Genomic DNA, 18,970 nt, shown 5'->3' with positions numbered 1-18,970 from the left:
TAACAAACATTAACGTTTCCTGGTGGATTACGCGGTCTCAGAAAGAGCATTCATAAAAAATAAGAAAGCTATCGTTAACATTGCTACCTACCTGGCTCATCTCTTTACGCATCCTTTGCAAATTAAAATGTATGTAGCAGCAACCAAAAAATACTAACAAATAATGCATCTAACGTACACTTAGAGGCTCTGTGAGCTGTAGACTGGAGCTATGTCTCTACAGCTTAAAATTGTATAAATCTACGGTTCCTCCATTTTGACAAATTTCCAAAAAAACTCAACAACAATAAAAAATATATTTAATTATTGAACCTTCTCGCAAAATTTCATGAAAATCTGTTGAGAATTGCGACCTGTAGAGTAGGAAATTCATTTGGTCCGGGGAAAGTAGACCTTCGCTAACGCTCTGTAAAATAACTCCCAAAGCCCCATGACCACCACTCAGACAAGAGTGTTTGAATAAGAAGATTATAAGACTCGTATCCTTTTACTCTTTTCAGACACCACTAAGCTATTCAGGACTCGGAAACTTCGGACCACAGGACTTCAGCATGACCTCGGACATGGGAATCGGACTATCGTGGGGCGCGCACCAGCTACAGACACTACAACACAACAGGTACATGTCTGTGCCCAATTTTCATTCCTAATTATTCGCTTGTTAACAATAAAAGTTAGACAAAGAAAAGTCTGCAATGATTTTGATAGCTCACGCAGTGCAAGTGTTATTTATACGTCAAAATTTCATAGAAGTTTGACGGTTAAAATAACACTTGCAATTATATCAAAATCGTTGCAGATTTTCCTTGGTTTAACTCTAGCTTTTATCTAACAGATGCTTTGAATTGTCCAGCGTCATTAATTCACACTATTTACAAGTTTTTATTAACTTATTTATTATGAAATGCTTGCTATTAGTATTAACTTTTCGTAGACGATTTTGGCGGTTTTAACTATTGTACAGGTGGCTAACCAATATCTGAACGCGCACTTTAACGCCTTGACAATAGAGGCGTGTTAAGATATTTGTGAGTGCCCTGACCGCGGCTATATATCTGATGGTGACTGTATCTATTTAAATGTATTTTAGGTAGGTACTTACCGTGTTTTTAAAACTTATAATAAAATAATCGCATTCAATGGCACAAGATTTTTTAAACAAAATAAAAGAATATTCTCCGCCGCGACAGTGACATCACTGCCGTGACCAGGATTCGAACCTGGGTTACTACGGCCACAACGTAGGGTCCTAACCACTAGACGATCACGGCTACCGGAGCAGTTACTTAACCTGCGAATTAAAGGCTTGCATTTGCAATGTTACTCTTGTTCTTGAAAGAAAAATATACGAAGTGACCATAGGCATGAAATACATACGCCTTTTCGTTGCTGTGGCAATATGCACCAGTATTTATTGAACTGCTTTAGTCCCCTTCAATTCTTACAAAGCTGACCGCGGAAGGCGAAAGATAGTGAAAAACTTAATGGTCACTTGCCGAATTGCACTCACACTTTCAATTTTAATGACTTCACTTGATCGCTTGTCAATGTTCGACACAAATGTAGGTGCAGTTAGTATTTTAAGTAAAAATTCAGAGATGGCGTTATTAAACAAACCAAATGCAAATATATTTATTAAATAGTTTATTGTCATTTTATACAAGACCTTTCGATTATTATTTCGGTTGACCTAAGCTAAACTAGATACAAAATATGCAAAGTTGGTACATTTCCTAAGCATGACTCATATACTTATAGGTAGGATATACTATTTATTTTTAATATTTTCTAGTATTTAATCACTGATCAACAGTTATGTAGAAAAGATCAACCCTTTATAATATATGTATGCATCATGCGGTTCTCTTTAGTTATTAATTAATTTTGACTTTTAATAGTACAACTACGTAGTACGTATTATAGCGATTTGGCTACTATTTTGTAGTTTGTAAAAAAACTGCTTGTGTAGTATATTAATGAATACAAGGTCGTAGTTACTCAGTAATTGTATAGAAAAGTAGTTAGACAATAAAAGTATAGAAATAAATGGTTTTCTATAGTTAGTAATGTTAGTATTAACAAATTCCAAAAAATATATCTCCACCGTGACAGTGATATCACTGCCGTGACCAGGATTCGAACCTGGGTTACTACGGCCACAACGTAGGGTCCTAACCACTAGACGATCACGGCTACCAGAGCAGTTGTCGGTGGTAACGAAATTATTGGTCACTTCATTAAAGTGAATGGCTTTTTGTTATGGGCACTTGCTCTTGCGCTGCTTGTACAGCAGTTTTAATTAACATTTCAAGATGGCGGGTCTGTGCGTTTGCCTGCTATGTAAATAAATGATAGGTTATAGAATGGGGTCTTCCGTAAATGTAATTTATACATACATTCTATTGATAATAGTTTTGATGCTATTTATACAAAAATGGATGATAAATAGATTTGAAACTGCATCACGTTGACCCGGTATTATTTTTACATTCTGTTAATAGTACTTTTGATGCTATTGGTACGAAAATGGAGTACCTATAAATATAGGTGAAACTACCCCGAAACGTTGACCCGGTTTTCACCCGTTAAAAAAGTAGGAAAAACCGTGATAAGTTGATTATTAAGATTTAAAAAAAGGAGCTCCGCCGTGACAGTGTTATCACTGCCGTGACCAGGATTCGAACCTGGGTTACTACGGCCACAACGTAGGGTCCTAACCACTAGACGATCACGGCTACCGGAGCAGTTGCTTTAGCTGCAAATCGAAAGCTTACATTCGCAGCGTTACCATTCCTTAAAAGAATAAATAATGTTCAAAATAACTAAAAGCATAACTTACATACGCCTTTTCTCACCTGTGCAAAAGTCACCAGTAATACTGAACTGCCTCACCCCCCTCTATTCTACCACATATGGGTGATGAAGGGAAAGGCTGTCTTAAAGAAATTAAAATGGTCACTTGCCGAACTGCACTAAAACTGGAGCACTTTCATTTTTATTCGTTTCGCCTGATTGCTCACAACGTTCGATGCTGATGCTGGAGCTGATAGTATTTTAAGTTACAATTCAGAGATGGCGCGGTTAACTAAAACAAGTGTAAAATTACCCGTGTACCTATATAAATTATATTTCAATGCAATTATTATACTTAATTTTTATAGAGTAAGTATACAAAGAAACAAAATAACTGCTCGAGTAAAGGTATAAGTAGTCAATCAGCAGGCAATAGTGTAATACGATACGATACGATCATTATTGGAAAAAAAAATTACATGGCATGTCTTAATACTAAATAATACCTAATACATCGTCATTTACAGATACATAGTATCTTAATTTAGTGAACTATACAGTTGCTGGATAATGTCAATAAATATTTGACATAATTTGTCACACTGTTTTGACCAAAAATATAACTCCGCCGCGACAGTGACATCACTGCCGTGACCAGGATTCGAACCTGGGTTACTACGGCCACAACGTAGGGTCCTAACCACTAGACGATCACGGCTACCGGAGCTGGTGTCAACAGTACCGAAATCTGCACTTACTTTCGCCAGTTTTATCAGCCAATTTTGATTGACTGATTGTCCTTCCCTGCCCCTCTCACTTATATAGAAACATGACGATAGAGGGGGTTATGAAAGCCACATAATGTGTCTTAGTGATCACTTTTGCTGCTTTGCGCTAGTTCAGTCTTGCAACAAACCAGTTTCAATAGCATGCTGATTGTATCACAACACTTGTCCTTATTGAATGCCAAGATCATCTAGCGACTAGCTTATGACATTGAGTATGTTCGATAGTAAGAAATTTAAGCAAAGATCACACGTCACAATAGGATTTCTTTATTTTTTTCTTACATTGTATTAAAATGACAAATCAGCCAATCTTTTTTTTTAAACAAAACTAATTGATGTTAGGGTGTTGTTAGATAAACAATGACATTATCTTCAGGTCAAGCAAGTAATTGTCAAGTTTTGATAACAATTTCATAGCAATATTATTGGATTGGCAAACTAATATACATTGTTTCTTCCCATAGTTATTGTTTACAAATTACGTAAATCGGTTTAGCTGTTATTATGAGACAAGTAAATTTTTGGACAAGTTAGATTTTTTGTTTTCAATAAAAATATATCTCCGCCGCGACAGTGACATCACTGCCGTGACCAGGATTCGAACCTGGGTTACTACGGCCACAACGTAGGGTCCTAACCACTAGACGATCACGGCTACCGGAGCAGTTGAGATACCCGACGAAAACAACGCTTGCATTCACACAATTAACTTTATCGGCCAACTTCGATAAAACTTCCATGCCCCCCTCACTTATATAAGAACATGGCGACAAAGGGGGTCACGAGAGCAGCTGAAGGTGTTACCAAATTACAATGTAGATCACTTTCGCTGTAAACGGTTGCGCATGAGTGCCCTCGTGATAATTGCACGCCCACATGCAAAGGTTATCAGTAAATGCGGGCCAATTTGTATCGTTCGATTGTTCCAATTAAAAAAGTCTTTACAGAAAAACAATTTGGGTCATGAGGGTTGGACCGCCGGAATCGTCTATGAAAACATGCTAATTGGTACTTTTAACTATATATTGCATGGTGTAAAACACATGTTACCTACATACATTTGTATTCAATGGTTTTTTGTGTTGAATATTAAAGTAAAATGTGATAAAAGCTTGACACACTCATTTATCAAACTGACCCAATTATTTACTTGAATGCAATGTGAATTAAATATCGAAGGGAAGTTCCCATTTTATTGTTATCTGAATGTACTGTCACTGATTTGATTAGAATTTTGAAAATACCTTTTTTTATTTATATTTTAATAATAATTGTTATGGTTAATAACTTCAATTCAAAATTGACATCCCTATCGGAAAATTTAACAATGGTTTATCTGATGATGTGGTTTATTTCAAAGGTGTAGAATAACTATCTTAGTACTACCTAACAAAAATTACCATTAAGAGCATTTTATCTTATATGCAAATTTTGGTAGAACTATAATTCTATTGTTAATATTACCAGTTTTAAAACATTACTCGTACCTCGGCTCAGTGTTGAAATTTATTAGAGAAATGACAAAAATTCTTGAGTTTTAGTTCTGAAATGATATAATTTTTCCTTCCTTTTAAATTGTATGTAAATGTAACTCTAAAAGCAGCTTCTGTAACTCATGTTATTCTTCTATCTACAGTAGCAGCTTGCCAGTGATCGGTGGAGGGGGGACCCCGCCACCCGCAGCATCGCCAAGCAACGTGAAGATCAAAGCCGAGCCCGTGTCGCCCCCCCGCGCGCCCGACCACCTCCACCGCGCCCCGCCGGCGCCCGCGCCGCAGCCCGCCCACCTCTCTGGAGTCATTGATGGTGTGTACTCTAAACCTAATAGAGGTAACTTGCAATTAACTATTTCGATCATCGCTTTATCATTGCTTGATGCATCGGGTGGGACATTCATTATTGCTGCACATTCAAATGTTTTGCTAATTATGACATTTTTAGTTTGTTTCCCTGTTTTATATCAATTTCAAGAATAAATGCTCCTTAACATCATTTTAATTATTTTAAACATAATCCTTCATCAGTCCCTGCTGCGTTTTACTTTCTGAGCATTACTTCTATAAGAGATGTTCAATAATTGACAAAATTTCGCTCTGGGACTTGAGAAGATAAGCTTAATTCCGCAAAAGTATAAAACTTTGCCCGTTTCATAACTTTGCCCACCGCGTCACATTTCAGTAAAAACGAAATAACTTTAAAGTTATTACAGATTTACAGATACACTTTCTTCAGAAAGTAACTACTTTTAAGTTAGTTCGCTTTCTGTGACGCGGTGGGCAAAGTTATGTTAAAGGGCAAAGATTTATACTTTTACGTTACCAATTTTTTAACATATGTTTAAACGAATGCCAAATAACTAACCATGACGTTTAATTCAACAGGTCTTTCGTACATTCCAGGTTCAGTAACGTCAAGTAACATGGGCTCGCCTGGTCAGGACATGCGGCACGTGCCTCTGGACTACGAGCAGCCCCACACCAAGCGGCCGCGGATCGAGGGCTGGGCCACATAGCCCGCCTACGAGGCCTTCGGGTCATACTCGAGGCCCTTACACCCGCACTGCTAGGCCGCCGGCGCTCCGCCGCCACCACGAGCTTCGGACCGTCCGCCGTAGATCGTGCTCATGGTGCTCGATTGTGCTAACCTTCCAAAAGTCTGGATACAAGGTGCAAGAATTTGGTACTCTCAATTTTGGCACGGTCCACATTGTACGCGGTACGAACAAATCTCATATCAAACGAATTTTATCAAGTTCAAATCGTTGAGATTTCATATTGTTACGGTTTCCATAGGAATCGATGTGTAAAAGATAATTAAATGTTCAATCACAACCCTTATAGTTAATGTAATTCATAATGCACGAAGTGAGTACACACATAATTGTTAAGATTTGGACAGCGTTCGGAAACATCGCGACTTGCCTATTGTATTAACAGTGGGTATGAATGTCGTATTTTTTTGTACTTAGCGACCAAAGAATTAAAATGTAAGTCTCAGATTTGCATAATTTCTTGACCGCATGTTTCCGAACGAAGTCCAAGTGTTGAAGCATAGCTGCAACCTTTCAATGTTATACCGATCAATGTTACATGTAAGTACGTATAGATAGATCCTATTCCCCTGTACATAAATAACATTAAATGTGCAATCCGTGCCATTGTCTGTCTAGCTTAAAATTAGTCAATTTAAAATCAGTGACTGTAATAGGAATCAGAAAGTAATTGAAGAGTGGAGGAACTAAAAGCGGTACGCGGAGTGTAGTGCGCGATAAGACAATTAGTGTACTAGTGAGTGGAACACTAAATCGACTGTTGACTTTTTGTGTTAGTGTTTTAAAAAGTTTTTTGTGCCATTTTAAAATTATTATAATAGTGTGACATCCGAACTTTGAATCTTGTAAATTAAGTAAGCGTAGTGTCATCACAGAAGATAATAAATTGTATATTGTAAAATCTACTTTATCTATTGAGATATTTATACATGGAAAACATAATGATATTTACATAATATGTATACACGTCCCGTTAGGAACGAATGTTACGTAAGTAGGTAATGTTAGTTAGAGTCGAGTATATAAAGGTACCACACAAAGCTTTAAAATTTCTTATGAATACACTCGCACTTTTAAGCACTTGTAATTAATCAAACACAGTTAATAATATATGGATATAACACAGATTTGTATCACATTTAGTGACATTCGCATTGTATTTTAATGTTTATTTTCGAACCACAAAATTTTTCTTTTTTCTCAGGCAAGTTTTCTAAACATTTTTATCAAAATTTTATTCTTTGTGCGGGTTTCTAATTTTCAGACCAAAATTTTATCGAGTCAATTTTATGAACTTATCATAACCATTTTAATATAATTAATATACTGTAGTTGATGTTTTGATTCCATGTAAAAAAGATAAAAGTTATTGGTTATTAGAATTATGAATACAAAATTCAGCGGCTTTAATAGATTTTTGACCAAATTATTTTTAAATGTTAAATAATTCATCGTAAATATGTTCGAACTAGCATTTTATTTTTTAATTAATTGTTCATAATTACTCTTTTGCATGGAATTAAAATATTTGCTATGTACTTGTTATGTATATTGAAATTGTATTATTGGGTATCGTCAGTGACTAAAGGAAACAGCAAGGTTGTTGTTAGTACATGTTTTCTTTTGTTAATGTGATCTGAAGTTTTTTTATGCTACTTAATATAATTAAACAAATTGTAGTAGTATGTAGTAGCTATGAACAAATGGAGAAGGATAAACGGACCTTTAATGTTATAGATGCGAACACAATTATAATTAATGGATAATATTAAGATACTGGTTTCACTGAACTAAATATTTTGGTACAGCACTTTATTACACAGTCCGCCCTATTGTAGATAGATGTTACTGAATATGTCAGGTGGGTGAAATAATCGTTAATCTTTATAATCGTCCATCGACTCCTAGCCTAGAATCATCGCCACGCCTCCCCCCTCGCCTCTAACTGTCCAGGGATCCTGCGCCTCCTACCCCCTCGAATCGTCTCACTGTAGATGCCTTACTCACAGTGCCTAAATGTACCACATTTTTACCATTTTGTACCAAATTTGTATAATACGATAGCATTTATGCTTCAATATTTTTCACATCCTGGTAATTGTAAGTCTTTTAAGAAAATGTTGAATTTTATGACTGTAGTGTACAGATCGGTGTTCGATGTACGTACCCTCTGATGTACATAGAGCTCTCGGTCGCTGTTGGACTATCGCTAACCTAACTTATTGACACAGTCAAACTGTTATCGAAGATGAAGTGACGTTGTGATTGTAACTGTATAAAGTACTGTAAGTAAAGACCCACACTACAACATTGATGTTAACGATCCTTAGAGTAATCCTTCAAATCACAATAACAAAATGTTAATGTGTAGTTGTTAAATTTGTACAGGGATGTAATCAGTTTTGACGTTCTAAAGTCTGAACACATAAGAAATGTATTTTCGCATTGTAAAATATTATACACGATTAGTATTTAACGAAGTAATATTTTAATACCGGAGAATAATGAATGTTGACCTGTAGGTAAGGACATTCGTGTACGCCTCGTGTAATGTTAGTGTTATCGACGTGGTAAGAACACTGTTGCTCTCCTTTTCTGTCACATTCTAAATTGTGTTGATCGAATTGAACTCTGGATCGTTCGTTCCTAATTCGTTCCTTTCTCTGATGTTGATGTGCTTTGTTGGTTAAAATTTGCTCAATCAATTGATGGTGAAGCTAAATTTTCATATAAAACTGTCTTTGTTATCCAACCCTTGACGTAAAGGCGTTTGTGTTGTTGTATTCCCGAGTGTGTGATTAATACATGTTACTGCAAATTTTATTGTAGTACTTAAAAATTTGTTGGATTCGCGAAATTCTGGAGAATTAGTTATATCACTACTACTTATTATATACTTACAGAAGTCACGCACTGTGGTGTTACCTAAATACCTATCATAATAATTGATGCACTGAACAAATTGTCCAATGACGTATATTAAAAGTATGCAATACAGTCCGATGCTGACTTAGTGGTTATATTTGCACAAATAGAAATTATTATTTTGGTTAGCTCGATGGGAACGGCATATTAGTGAAGTTACTTTGTTTATAAGGTAGACCATAAATCGTAAGGTTTGCCTGGCACGTCGCACCCTGCCATCGAGGTAACCGACGTAATGTTTCGAACGAAGCTGGTATTGGGAGCATTATTTCCGGGTTGTGAGATTGCTATCGGAAATGCGTGCAAGATTAATTGTTAATTAAATATATTATAGTATTCCTCTGAACGCACAACCTTGTTGCGCATTATTGTAAATGGTTTGCTTGGTTTTTTTTTGTAGTCGTACCTACTTTTATGTATGTTTTACTTGTATAATCAACTGTGTGCCAATAGCAAAGAGCTTTCTTTTCAGTTAACATATAGGATGTTCATTGCATTTAAAGAGAATGTAGTCATAAGTATAAAGTACGTATTCGAGATCAGGTTCTGATTTCGCGGCAGTAGATATAATGGTCCTTAAGTTTCCGACGTCTTTGCTATTGCTTCACAGCTAGTGACAGCCCAGATAGGATATAGGAATATAATACATATCCTTAATAAATACTCAGTCGATTTCACATTAAGTCCTCCTTAACATCAGTTGTGCAATACATATGTATCAAAATGCTTAGGTAGGTATTAGGTATACTTTCGTTTGAATTTACAAAATAATGCAAACTCTGTTGTATTTTATCGATATTTTTACTGATAATGGGAGGGTGGTCTCGAATTTCTAGACTGCCCTCGGGGATTTAAGTCATAGTTGTATAATTATTTTAAGATAAGGCCGGGCCAAATATTGCATTAATTTAGGTCTTACGGCGCCTTTATTTCTGTGTTGGGGCAGCCACCTCTGCCTTTGTATAAATCGTACGATGATAAACAACTCAGTGGAAGAATGAGATATTAATGTTTGTCGACAGTGTTAGAAAATTGTTATAAATTATTTTGATGACTGTTTGAAGGATAATAAAGAGTTGGATGTCATTTAACTGTTTAATTTATTATCGCTATAGATCCAATTTAGGCTAAACTTGACTAAACAAGAATAGAGCATAAATTATACCAAAATGATTACATAAAAAATCATATACTTGTATGTATTTTCTTTATTCTAGTTTTGGACAAATTAAGCCCAACATTATAACATAATCTAGCTAATGGTCAGATAAATGGTCACCGAAAGCTCCCTTGGAAGCAGTGGCCTCCCTTTGATTATCCGCCAAAGGAACTGTCCCAGATTTAATTCTTCGTCTCTTTTCGTCCTTTTCAAAAATCTCTTGAACTTCTCTATCAATATCAACAGAGCTCGATCTTCTTGAATCCCAACAATCAGTAGAACCATGAAAATTGTTGTGGATTATAATACTCTCCTTAGTAACATTTATAATAGCTCCTTCCAAACTATCTTTAGAATCTTCACTGTCGAGTCTCGGATTAAGACGGAATCTGCTCTCAGCACTATCCGAAATTACTTTTATTTCGGAATCAACGTCAGATTTTGGTGTCGGTATCAGATGCTCTCTGGAGTTTGCACTAGAGGGTGCATCTTCCTTCTTTTGTGGTCGGCATTTTCGGGAGCAGCCGCCCATCCATTCGGAGATCAATGCGGCAGCTGCGAGGAGGAAACCAGCGGCCAGAAGGAGGAACATACCCTGGGTGTCTGCTAAAGTTAGTCCCTTTTCGGATATTGGCCCTAGCTTCAGTGCACCTGACCCTGCCTGCAGAAATAAATAAATAAAATAATATTAAAAGATAATATGTAGGTATTCGTTTAACGTCAGATCTATTACTGACAAAGAAAATGCAGCGGGATTTAAATTGTTTTTGATAATTATAATTAGGTAATAGTAATTAACCCGAATTGCTCTTCAGACACCTACACTTTATAAAAGAAATTAACTATTGTAGCAAAAGAACCGATGCTTAAAACATTAAAAAAAGATGTTTTAAATTCTGGTGCGAGGTTAAGACATCTGTCAAAACAACTAGCATAACAATTTAAATCGATTAAATCGAGGGGAAAACAGGTCTTAAGAACCTACTTCCATCGAATACCAAATTACGTCTAGAGTTAGACTAAGACAAGTCAGTAACGATTTTGATAGCACACGCAGTGCCAGTGTTGACGTAGGTACCTATAAGTACGTCATAATTTCATACAAATTTGACGTTTAAAATAACACTTGCACTGCGCGTGCTATTAACCTTTTGAACGCCAAACGGCGCATCCATTTGCCGTGCCACTGACGCCACGGGGGTAAAATTTAGTTTTGTGAATAAATAATGCCAACCTAAAAGTGGGGTGTTTTTCAGTAGATTTTCATCAAAAAACGATCGACGTCAAATGCCGTCTTTGGCGTCGTTGTCACGATTTTGCGTTGACGTCAATTGCCGTCAGTGGCATTCAAAAGGTTAAAATCGTCGCAGACTTGTCTTGGTCTAACTCTATTTGTCTAAAATATACCTACCACTTAATATAGGGTTATGTTGATTGTAATTTACTTACAGATAAAAATTTCCCCGACGGCGTGCGCTGCATTTCCCACTTCACCTCATTCTCCATCTTCTCAATTAGACCACTCTGCAGTATTCTTGCGATATCGCCGCTAAGCTTGGACGAGTATAGAGAGTTATTAGGAAAGGTCAATGATACTCCAAACGGTACGAAACATTCGTTGGAAATGTGGAGCTGGGCCTTTTTGCTTCTGAAAAACCATCAACACAGCGATTTAATTTAAACATCTTAAACCTAGTACCGTAGACCGGGGTGACTTTGGAAAATTTGGGGTTACTTTGATAGATTTAAAACGCCCATAGAATTACCATTATTCATTATTTACTGAAAATATTCCTGTAACTAGTTAGATTACTATATATTCATATTCACCTACTGTAAAAAATCTCGCATAAATATATATTATGGCTTAAAAACTAGAATATCAATATTTGCATGCTGCCCTTGGCTAAATATGTGATACTGCCTACTTATACCAATTATGTCAACTTATGTACCATGTTTAAGCAAATAAATCATTATCTTATCTTATCTTATCTAGAATTTTAAAGTCGCCCCTGCATTAGAAAGTCACCCCGGTCAATGGTACCTAGTTAGTCACGGTACTTGCTTACAATCCTGCATTTTTTTCTGCTATATTGAGAAACTTATGCAGGTAGGTATAGATAGTAATATATCCTAACACATAACATGCCATATGACAGCGTAAGTATTGTAGAACAATGATATTAGTGATTTAAATACTCTCTAGATTTTAGGTACAACTTTGCTCCCAAGATATAACTTATTATTTTAAAGCTGTAACAGTCTAAACCTTTTGTATTACATCAAACCTGTGTACTCGCAGTGCATTTGAATCATCTATACCTACATAATCTACAATAATATTTGATAATGATAATTATTGTTATGTTATCTTACTTTTTGGTTTTAGTAAAATTTGACTGAATGATGTATTCCAGTTCCGCCCTAGATCCTAAAAAGGCAAAAGGCAGCAAGAAGAATGTTTTTGTTGTATTCCTGATTCCCGAGGGCACGTCTCCTACTAGTTGCAGCTTTTTGAGCAGCTTATTTGTCTTAGGGTCCGAGGAATTGAGGAACCATTTTTCCCAACCGCCGCGATCTTAAATGACACAAATTAAAACAATATTAAGGATTTTTTTTTTCGGATGTATTTAAGCTGACATTTAAATAAATTAAGTTATAATACAAAGAAAATAGAGCGAGTAGTAGTTTTGTATGTGTGACTTCTACTCGTTTTATTTTCCTTGTACCTATTTTAATTTTTTGCAACGAAAACTATAGTTCGTTTTTTTTTAGCATTAGACAGAACTTGAAAGAAGGTAAGCAATCTTGACAAGTCTTTTAATTGAAATCCGCTTTTTAAAAATCAGTAACTATTACTTATGAAAGCAGAAGAATATAAATGATCGTATTAGAGTCATAATTGTTACATATTTGCCGTAACTTATTTTTAAAATGTGTTCTTCAATTAAAAGACACATCAAGATTGTTTACCTTATTTCTAATGCTAAAAAAACGAACTATAATACCAGACATATAGTCCGTTTTTTTAGCATTAGAAAGAACTGCGCAGAAGTAAGATTGTGGTTCCAAATCCGGCACTTTTAGCGGTAATAATTTGAATTAAATTATATGTATTGACCATGCTACATTAGATAATTCAATAATTATTAACAATTAAAGAGCCTGATAAAAACTGCACGCTTGCTTCTGTGGAGTTCTTTCTAATGCTAAAAAAACGAACTATAGATATAATGTTACTTTGAAGTAACATTGATGCTACGTTTTATGGTATTTCAGCATGTTGAATTTATTTGTTTGTTTCTTCAAAACATTTTCCTTCACCGAAAAGCTATTAAAATGAAAAGAAAATTTAGAGAGCTTTTAAGTGGAACTAGACGAGCGCAACATATTGTTCGTAATAAACCGGTGACCGCTGAAAGCCAAAAACAACGTGACCGCTGAAAGCCAAACGATGTAGACAAAAGCACAAGTAATTTCGCTAGTCGAGCGCATGGCCGGTCGTCGTAGAGATCCTTGTAGCCAATGACCAGAAGAAGACCTTCAAGTGATAATTATAACGAAAATCATTAAAACTACCTAAAGTTCCAACTCGATAAAATCCGTCCAGTAGTTGTTGAATGCTGTCTATCGTTTCCGGAAACACGGGCAAGGTGACGAAGGCTATAATGGAACCGGTGTAGCAACTTGTGATGATTATTGTGAACAACCAGTACCAACCTGAAATTGATTAGAAACTTACAAACGTTGTTCATTCGCAAACGAATTTTAACTAGGCCATTAAAATGAAGGATTTGAAAAGGAGAGGGAAGGCCTTTGCCCAGCAGTGGGACACACACATAAGCTATTAAAAAAATAAACACGCGCCAACAATAGTTTTTGGTATTATGTGCTTCATAATTTACAATCCCTGTAAGGGATCTTGGCGTTCAAAGGGTTGACTGGAGACGAAAGGAGTAAGAGATGAAGAACTATATAATATAATAAGAGGGAAAATGTGGGACAGTTTATAAGTAAAAACATACAGATTCCTTTTTGCGTAGGTATCCATCACTAATTCTAGATCCCGATGAAGTCATAATTTGCAATAACATACTCAGAGTTTTATTTCAACATTCATTAAATATTTTGACGTCGAAATAATAGATTATATTTGTAACCTAAAAAAAAAAACAACTATATTCTGGTATCAAGTTTTACGGTTACTTTGGCACTAATTTTCCTTACTACCTTTCTGTGATCTTACCGATCAATAGCCTCGTTGTTATCTTCGTAGTTTTGCTCCATGAGTTCTTCCCAACAAAAGTGAAACAGTTGGTAAAAGTCCCAAAAACATACCAAAACATATTCTCAACTTCACCGCTGTTGTGTAACAAGTGTTTTAAAGTATGTTTATCTGAGAACGCTAAAGGGAAGATGGCAAAGAGATACGTTAATGTAAGCGCCAGCCAGACAGTCCAGTGAAAAGGACCTAAAATGGCTCGATATCTGTAAAAAAACAAATAGAATGATATGATATGAATACGATGTAATTCAAGTTCTTAAGCCCCTTTTCCCAACAATGTTTTAGGGAAAATTCTATATAAAATCACAAGATTCTACTATCTAACAGTGACATCAGTGTCCATTAAATACGTTTGTAATTAACGATATTTAAGATATAGTCAAATAAAAAATAAATTGTTTGATCAAGAAAAGTCTGCAGCGATTTTGATAGCCCACGCAGTGCAAGTGTTATTTAATACGTCATAATTTTATAGCAGTTTGACGTTTAAAATACCACTTGCACTGCTTGGGCTATCATAATCGCTGCAGACTTTTCTTGAGCTAACTCTAAACAGAAACCGCTTTGTAGGTATTTCTTTTTTAGGAAAAATGAGTAGGTACTATTTACCACGATGCTATGTTAATTTTCATGAAAGTAATCTAGAGTAATTGAAGAGGAATTGAAGTATGTACCTATGAATGGATTTTATTTATCGATTTCTTTTAGACCAGGCAGGGAAGAGAAACATAGTTTATAATGCTTGGGACAAGAGAAAAAGTAGACTTTGACCAAGCTAACTTAGCACAAACTTGGCAGTAAGAATGTATACATTGTCATATAAGCTCCACACTTGACGTACCACTTGGAATCAAAAAACTTACAGAAATAAGTTATGTTTTTGATTTACGTGTTACCTTGGTAGCGCTGTAGACATGAGAGTGACAAAGACGGCGCAATCAGATGAATGAGAAAAGCTCATGTCTGTATCTCTGAGTCGGTCACTTGTCAAATAAATACCAGCAACCCCCATGTCAGCTCTGCCGCCTGTGACTTCTTTCAGCACTGACTCACCAGGTCTAAAAAATATGAGGAGGTAGTTTTCACCCATAATTTATGACACAGTATGGTATGGTATGGTATGATGGTTCCTTATATATTTCCGCACAGACTCTAACTTAAATAGTAATCAAACTATAAGTTAATAGGAAACAATTGTCCTTTTCACCGGTTATGTTTATGTGCTTAATTGGACATTTTACTAGGGCAAAACTGAGGGCCTATTCCCAACATCGAAAAAACTTTATATGCCTCTCTGTCCACTCGAATATGCAAGAGCGATAGAGAGGCAGATAACGATATTCGATGTTGGCGGTAGGCCCTCTGGACGGATTCACGGGATATGCAAGCTGCCTCACGTATATGGAAGAAAAGTGATAAAGCTGATGAATGAATCAAAGAATTTTGAAATGATGCAAAATTTTAAGCGGAAAATGCTAATGCTGTATTCATACCCCAAATGTGATTCTTGAGGTTCCTTTATTTCTATGGAAAAGTTATTTATTTGAGACAACAGTGTGAGGAGCCTTATTTCAATTCCATCCCACACGACTCTTGGGTTGCCACCATCGGCGTCCGTTTTTATACTGTACAAAACAGACATATTAACATTACTAACATTAAGTATTTCTAGAGTCTATTAGAAACATTTATAGAAGAATAAGTTGTAAAACCAACATTTAACAGAAACTATACGAGTGTAAAACCTTGTTTTAGTAGGTAACTATCAAAAAATAAAAAATAAACTTTTAGTTGTCACTTCAAGCAAATGACATTACTTAGTCTAAATCTGGTCTAGATAAGTTATTTAATTTCACTTAATATTTTTGTTATTAAGTAAGTAAGTTTAGATAATAGTGATCTTACGTTCGGAAGACATACGGTGGTTGGTTAGCAGCAGCCACCACAAATCTGTGCCCCGCATAACCTTTTGTCATCTTGCGGGGGAACAGGTCGACCTGTCTGGAGAACTTGCCGTGTGACCAGGAGGTCAGCACGATGGGTTGACTGGCTCCGAGACCGTCGGTGTACAGCTTGTGGGTGTATAAAATGTAAGGCGCTTCCTGGATAAATAATGGTAAACTTTACTATTTTAAGCATTATTCCTTTTCAATTCATAACATAGTTTTTTTTAATATTAAAGGAAAAATTTACATCTCCACCTTAAATTTTTACATTAATAACAAAATTTGTAGTATAACTCGCAGACTTTTCTGCTTGATAACATATTGGTTCAAATAGTTTTTTCTATTAGAATTCGTCAATTAAACGAGTTTTGGCTACCTATTTCTCGAATACCTACACAATCGGATTGGATAATTGCCTACTATTGGAAACTTTTCAAATTAACCGCGATAACCCTAACCCCAACAATCTTAACATGAAAAAAATATGTTCGTACTTACTAGTGTATCATCATCACCGTCCTTAAAACTCTGCCCAATGACAATTAAATTGATAAACAACCTAGAATGTGGCCCAGCTAGAAATTCCTGCACGGCCCATTGCGAGGACCTGGCAACTATAACCACTTTGCTTTCCGCCTGCTTTCCCAGTATCTTAGCACTCTTCGTCACGTCAGACAAGAAAGCTATAAAATGGATACACTCTTTTGTAGCACGTACAAGTTTGGGTTCTGGTAATTCATTGTTCTCATTAATATACCCATGGATATATGCTACCGGGAAATCTTTAAGCAAGTTCTGAAACAAATAACTTTCCTTTGACTTTACTTGACTGTCATAAAGTATTATAGGGATACAGTCATTTAGATAAGTTAACGTTATATTGTGTATAAGACTTATCAAAGAAGGGTTTTGATCGTAAGCCAAACTTTCGTTGATAATGCGCTCGTTCCATAATTCTTCTCTGGTTTTTGGATGTCCATGAAATACTGGATCTACTGCTCTCTTTAGAGTTTTATTTTTTGTTAACTCTGGGTCGTCGTTGTTATTAAATTTTCTCCATTGTGCTTCTCTTTTATGTAGGTCATGCTTATGTTTATTAGGTTTGGACTTTAATTCAGAAACAAACTTTCCTGCAAATGAAGAGGCTTGCGAAGGATAATATTCGATTTCTTGGCTTATGACGTAATGGAGTAAAATAGAATTGAAGAACGCGGTTCTCAAAAACATCATCGTGCTTTGTTCAGGTAGTTCTGAGAGTATCGGGTGTCGATGAAGCGCTTTTTATAGGGTTTTGTTTTGTGATGGGCCTCGGTCAACAAAATGTCATAAGGCAGGTGTTATGATTGAAATTGAATTTTTGATGCCTCGGGCCTTGGCAGTCACGGTCTGTGACCGTGACACAATAGAGAGTAGCTAATTAATATTTTGTGAGTTCCGTGCCTTTAGAGCCTAGTGTTTTTTTTTACGCTCAAGGCCCCTTAATATCGATTTGAACTTTATGAAGGTGCTGACGGATACATTACCTACTGTATTTGTGTGGTTGTGAATTTAACATTTATACAACGTGTCCCAAAAATTCAACGATAAGCTGGCACCAGAAGATGGACCTGCCCATGACTACTCCAGGAAAAGTAATAAAAAAAAATTGAAAAATTGTAGACATGGTCGTTAAAAATAACACTAGGATGGCCGACTTCCATTTTTTTTGTAATTCCATAATAAATTGAGATATATTTTTTTCTTTTTTTTCCTCGAGTAGTCATGAGCAGGTCCATCTTCTGGTGCCAGCTTATCGTTGAATTTTGGGACACGTGGTATGTATGTATAAATAGGGCGAATCATATGGGTAAAATAAAAAGACACAATATATTTATTTCAGTTTATTAAACAGCACTGGTCGCAATTTAATAGCTCAGGCACACAGCTAACCAAACACATCGAAATAAAAAAACTACCTCAGCTCAAATTGCACCATAAATGACCTCAGTGCTTAAAACCTGTCCAAAACGCTCTGTATAGCCGAAAATACAAAATTCTTACAATACATTTCAAAGTGAAACTACCAATTTTAAATACTAAATCTATATTTACAAAATTAGGACTTAAATACTTAATAGGTACCTATCTAGATTTAAATAGATTCGTAGCAAGCGTTTCTTATTTACTTTAGTCTACAGCGGAATGAATATGAGACCAAAGCACTAACTCTAATTTACTTAATGTAATTTTAAAGAAATAGCTTCGATCATCGCAAAAAATAGCGTGTCTATTCTGTCTCATGAATCTCATGATTTACCAAATATATATACGAGTATATTTTTAAATAAAACATTGATGTCTGCAAAACTTGGAAAACAAACTTAACCTTAAATATCATTACATAGCAGTTCATGCAAGCTATTTGTAATTAATTTGTAAATATTGCCACCTCATTATTTTGTCATACCTATATATATATATATATATATATATATTGGCATCAATTGGATTTACGAGTAAATAGAGCATAAAATAAACATT

General features: G+C 35.6%; 2 protein-coding genes and 5 non-coding genes across 14 annotated transcripts in view; 1 reads left to right on the top strand and 6 right to left on the bottom strand.

Annotated features, from left to right (window-relative positions):
* Positions 1 to 10,143, top strand: part of LOC134790183 (myocyte-specific enhancer factor 2) — a 66,144-nt gene extending 56,001 nt beyond the window's left edge. For 3 of the 8 annotated variants that reach the window (XM_063761004.1, XM_063761007.1, XM_063761005.1), the window contains exons 7-9: positions 501 to 625; positions 5,218 to 5,411; positions 5,963 to 10,143. In XM_063761004.1, the coding sequence (XP_063617074.1) occupies positions 501 to 625; positions 5,218 to 5,411; positions 5,963 to 6,093 (450 nt within the window). In that variant the 3' untranslated portion in view covers positions 6,094 to 10,143. The remainder of the gene's footprint in view (positions 1 to 500; positions 626 to 5,217; positions 5,412 to 5,962) is intronic. The other 5 variants (XM_063761010.1, XM_063761011.1, XM_063761006.1 and 2 more) reach the window with 4 other exon arrangements.
* Trnah-gug (transfer RNA histidin (anticodon GUG)) lies at positions 1,200 to 1,271 on the bottom strand. The gene has a single exon. It is a non-coding gene; the product is annotated as a tRNA-His (tRNA).
* On the bottom strand, positions 2,122 to 2,193 carry Trnah-gug (transfer RNA histidin (anticodon GUG)). Its single transcript has one exon. It is a non-coding gene; the product is annotated as a tRNA-His (tRNA).
* On the bottom strand, positions 2,664 to 2,735 carry Trnah-gug (transfer RNA histidin (anticodon GUG)). Its single transcript has one exon. It is a non-coding gene; the product is annotated as a tRNA-His (tRNA).
* Positions 3,440 to 3,511, bottom strand: Trnah-gug (transfer RNA histidin (anticodon GUG)). The gene has a single exon. It is a non-coding gene; the product is annotated as a tRNA-His (tRNA).
* Trnah-gug (transfer RNA histidin (anticodon GUG)) lies at positions 4,165 to 4,236 on the bottom strand. The gene has a single exon. It is a non-coding gene; the product is annotated as a tRNA-His (tRNA).
* On the bottom strand, positions 10,139 to 17,886 carry LOC134790159 (ionotropic receptor 21a). Its single transcript, XM_063760969.1, has 9 exons — positions 16,949 to 17,886; positions 16,410 to 16,606; positions 15,998 to 16,129; positions 15,401 to 15,562; positions 14,466 to 14,707; positions 13,799 to 13,939; positions 12,596 to 12,797; positions 11,666 to 11,864; positions 10,139 to 10,877 (listed from the first exon to the last, which is right to left on the bottom strand). Exons 1-9 carry the CDS (start codon positions 17,678 to 17,680, stop codon positions 10,314 to 10,316), a joined length of 2,571 nt encoding a protein of 856 aa, XP_063617039.1. The 5' UTR covers positions 17,681 to 17,886; the 3' UTR covers positions 10,139 to 10,313.
* Between the last annotated feature and the right edge of the window lie 1,084 nt (positions 17,887 to 18,970).

This window comes from Cydia splendana, chromosome 4 (assembly GCF_910591565.1).
Source record: "Cydia splendana chromosome 4, ilCydSple1.2, whole genome shotgun sequence".
NCBI classification, from domain to species: domain Eukaryota; kingdom Metazoa; phylum Arthropoda; class Insecta; order Lepidoptera; family Tortricidae; genus Cydia; species Cydia splendana.
Note: the sequence above shows the minus strand (reverse complement) of the source record. Positions and strands in the feature narration are given on the sequence as shown.

What these genes read in the sequence shown, in the direction of transcription:
- LOC134790159 (XM_063760969.1), bottom strand. Translation starts at nt 17,680, where the DNA reads ATGATGTTTTTGAGAACCGCGTTCTTCAATTCTATTTTACTCCATTAC. An exon ending in CCACCGTATGTCTTCCGAAC is followed by an intron (nt 16,130 to 16,409) that starts GTAAGATCACTA and finishes TGTTTTGTACAG; the next exon opens with TATAAAAACGGACGCCGATG. An exon ending in ATGTCTACAGCGCTACCAAG is followed by an intron (nt 14,708 to 15,400) that starts GTAACACGTAAA and finishes GTTTTTTTACAG; the next exon opens with ATATCGAGCCATTTTAGGTC.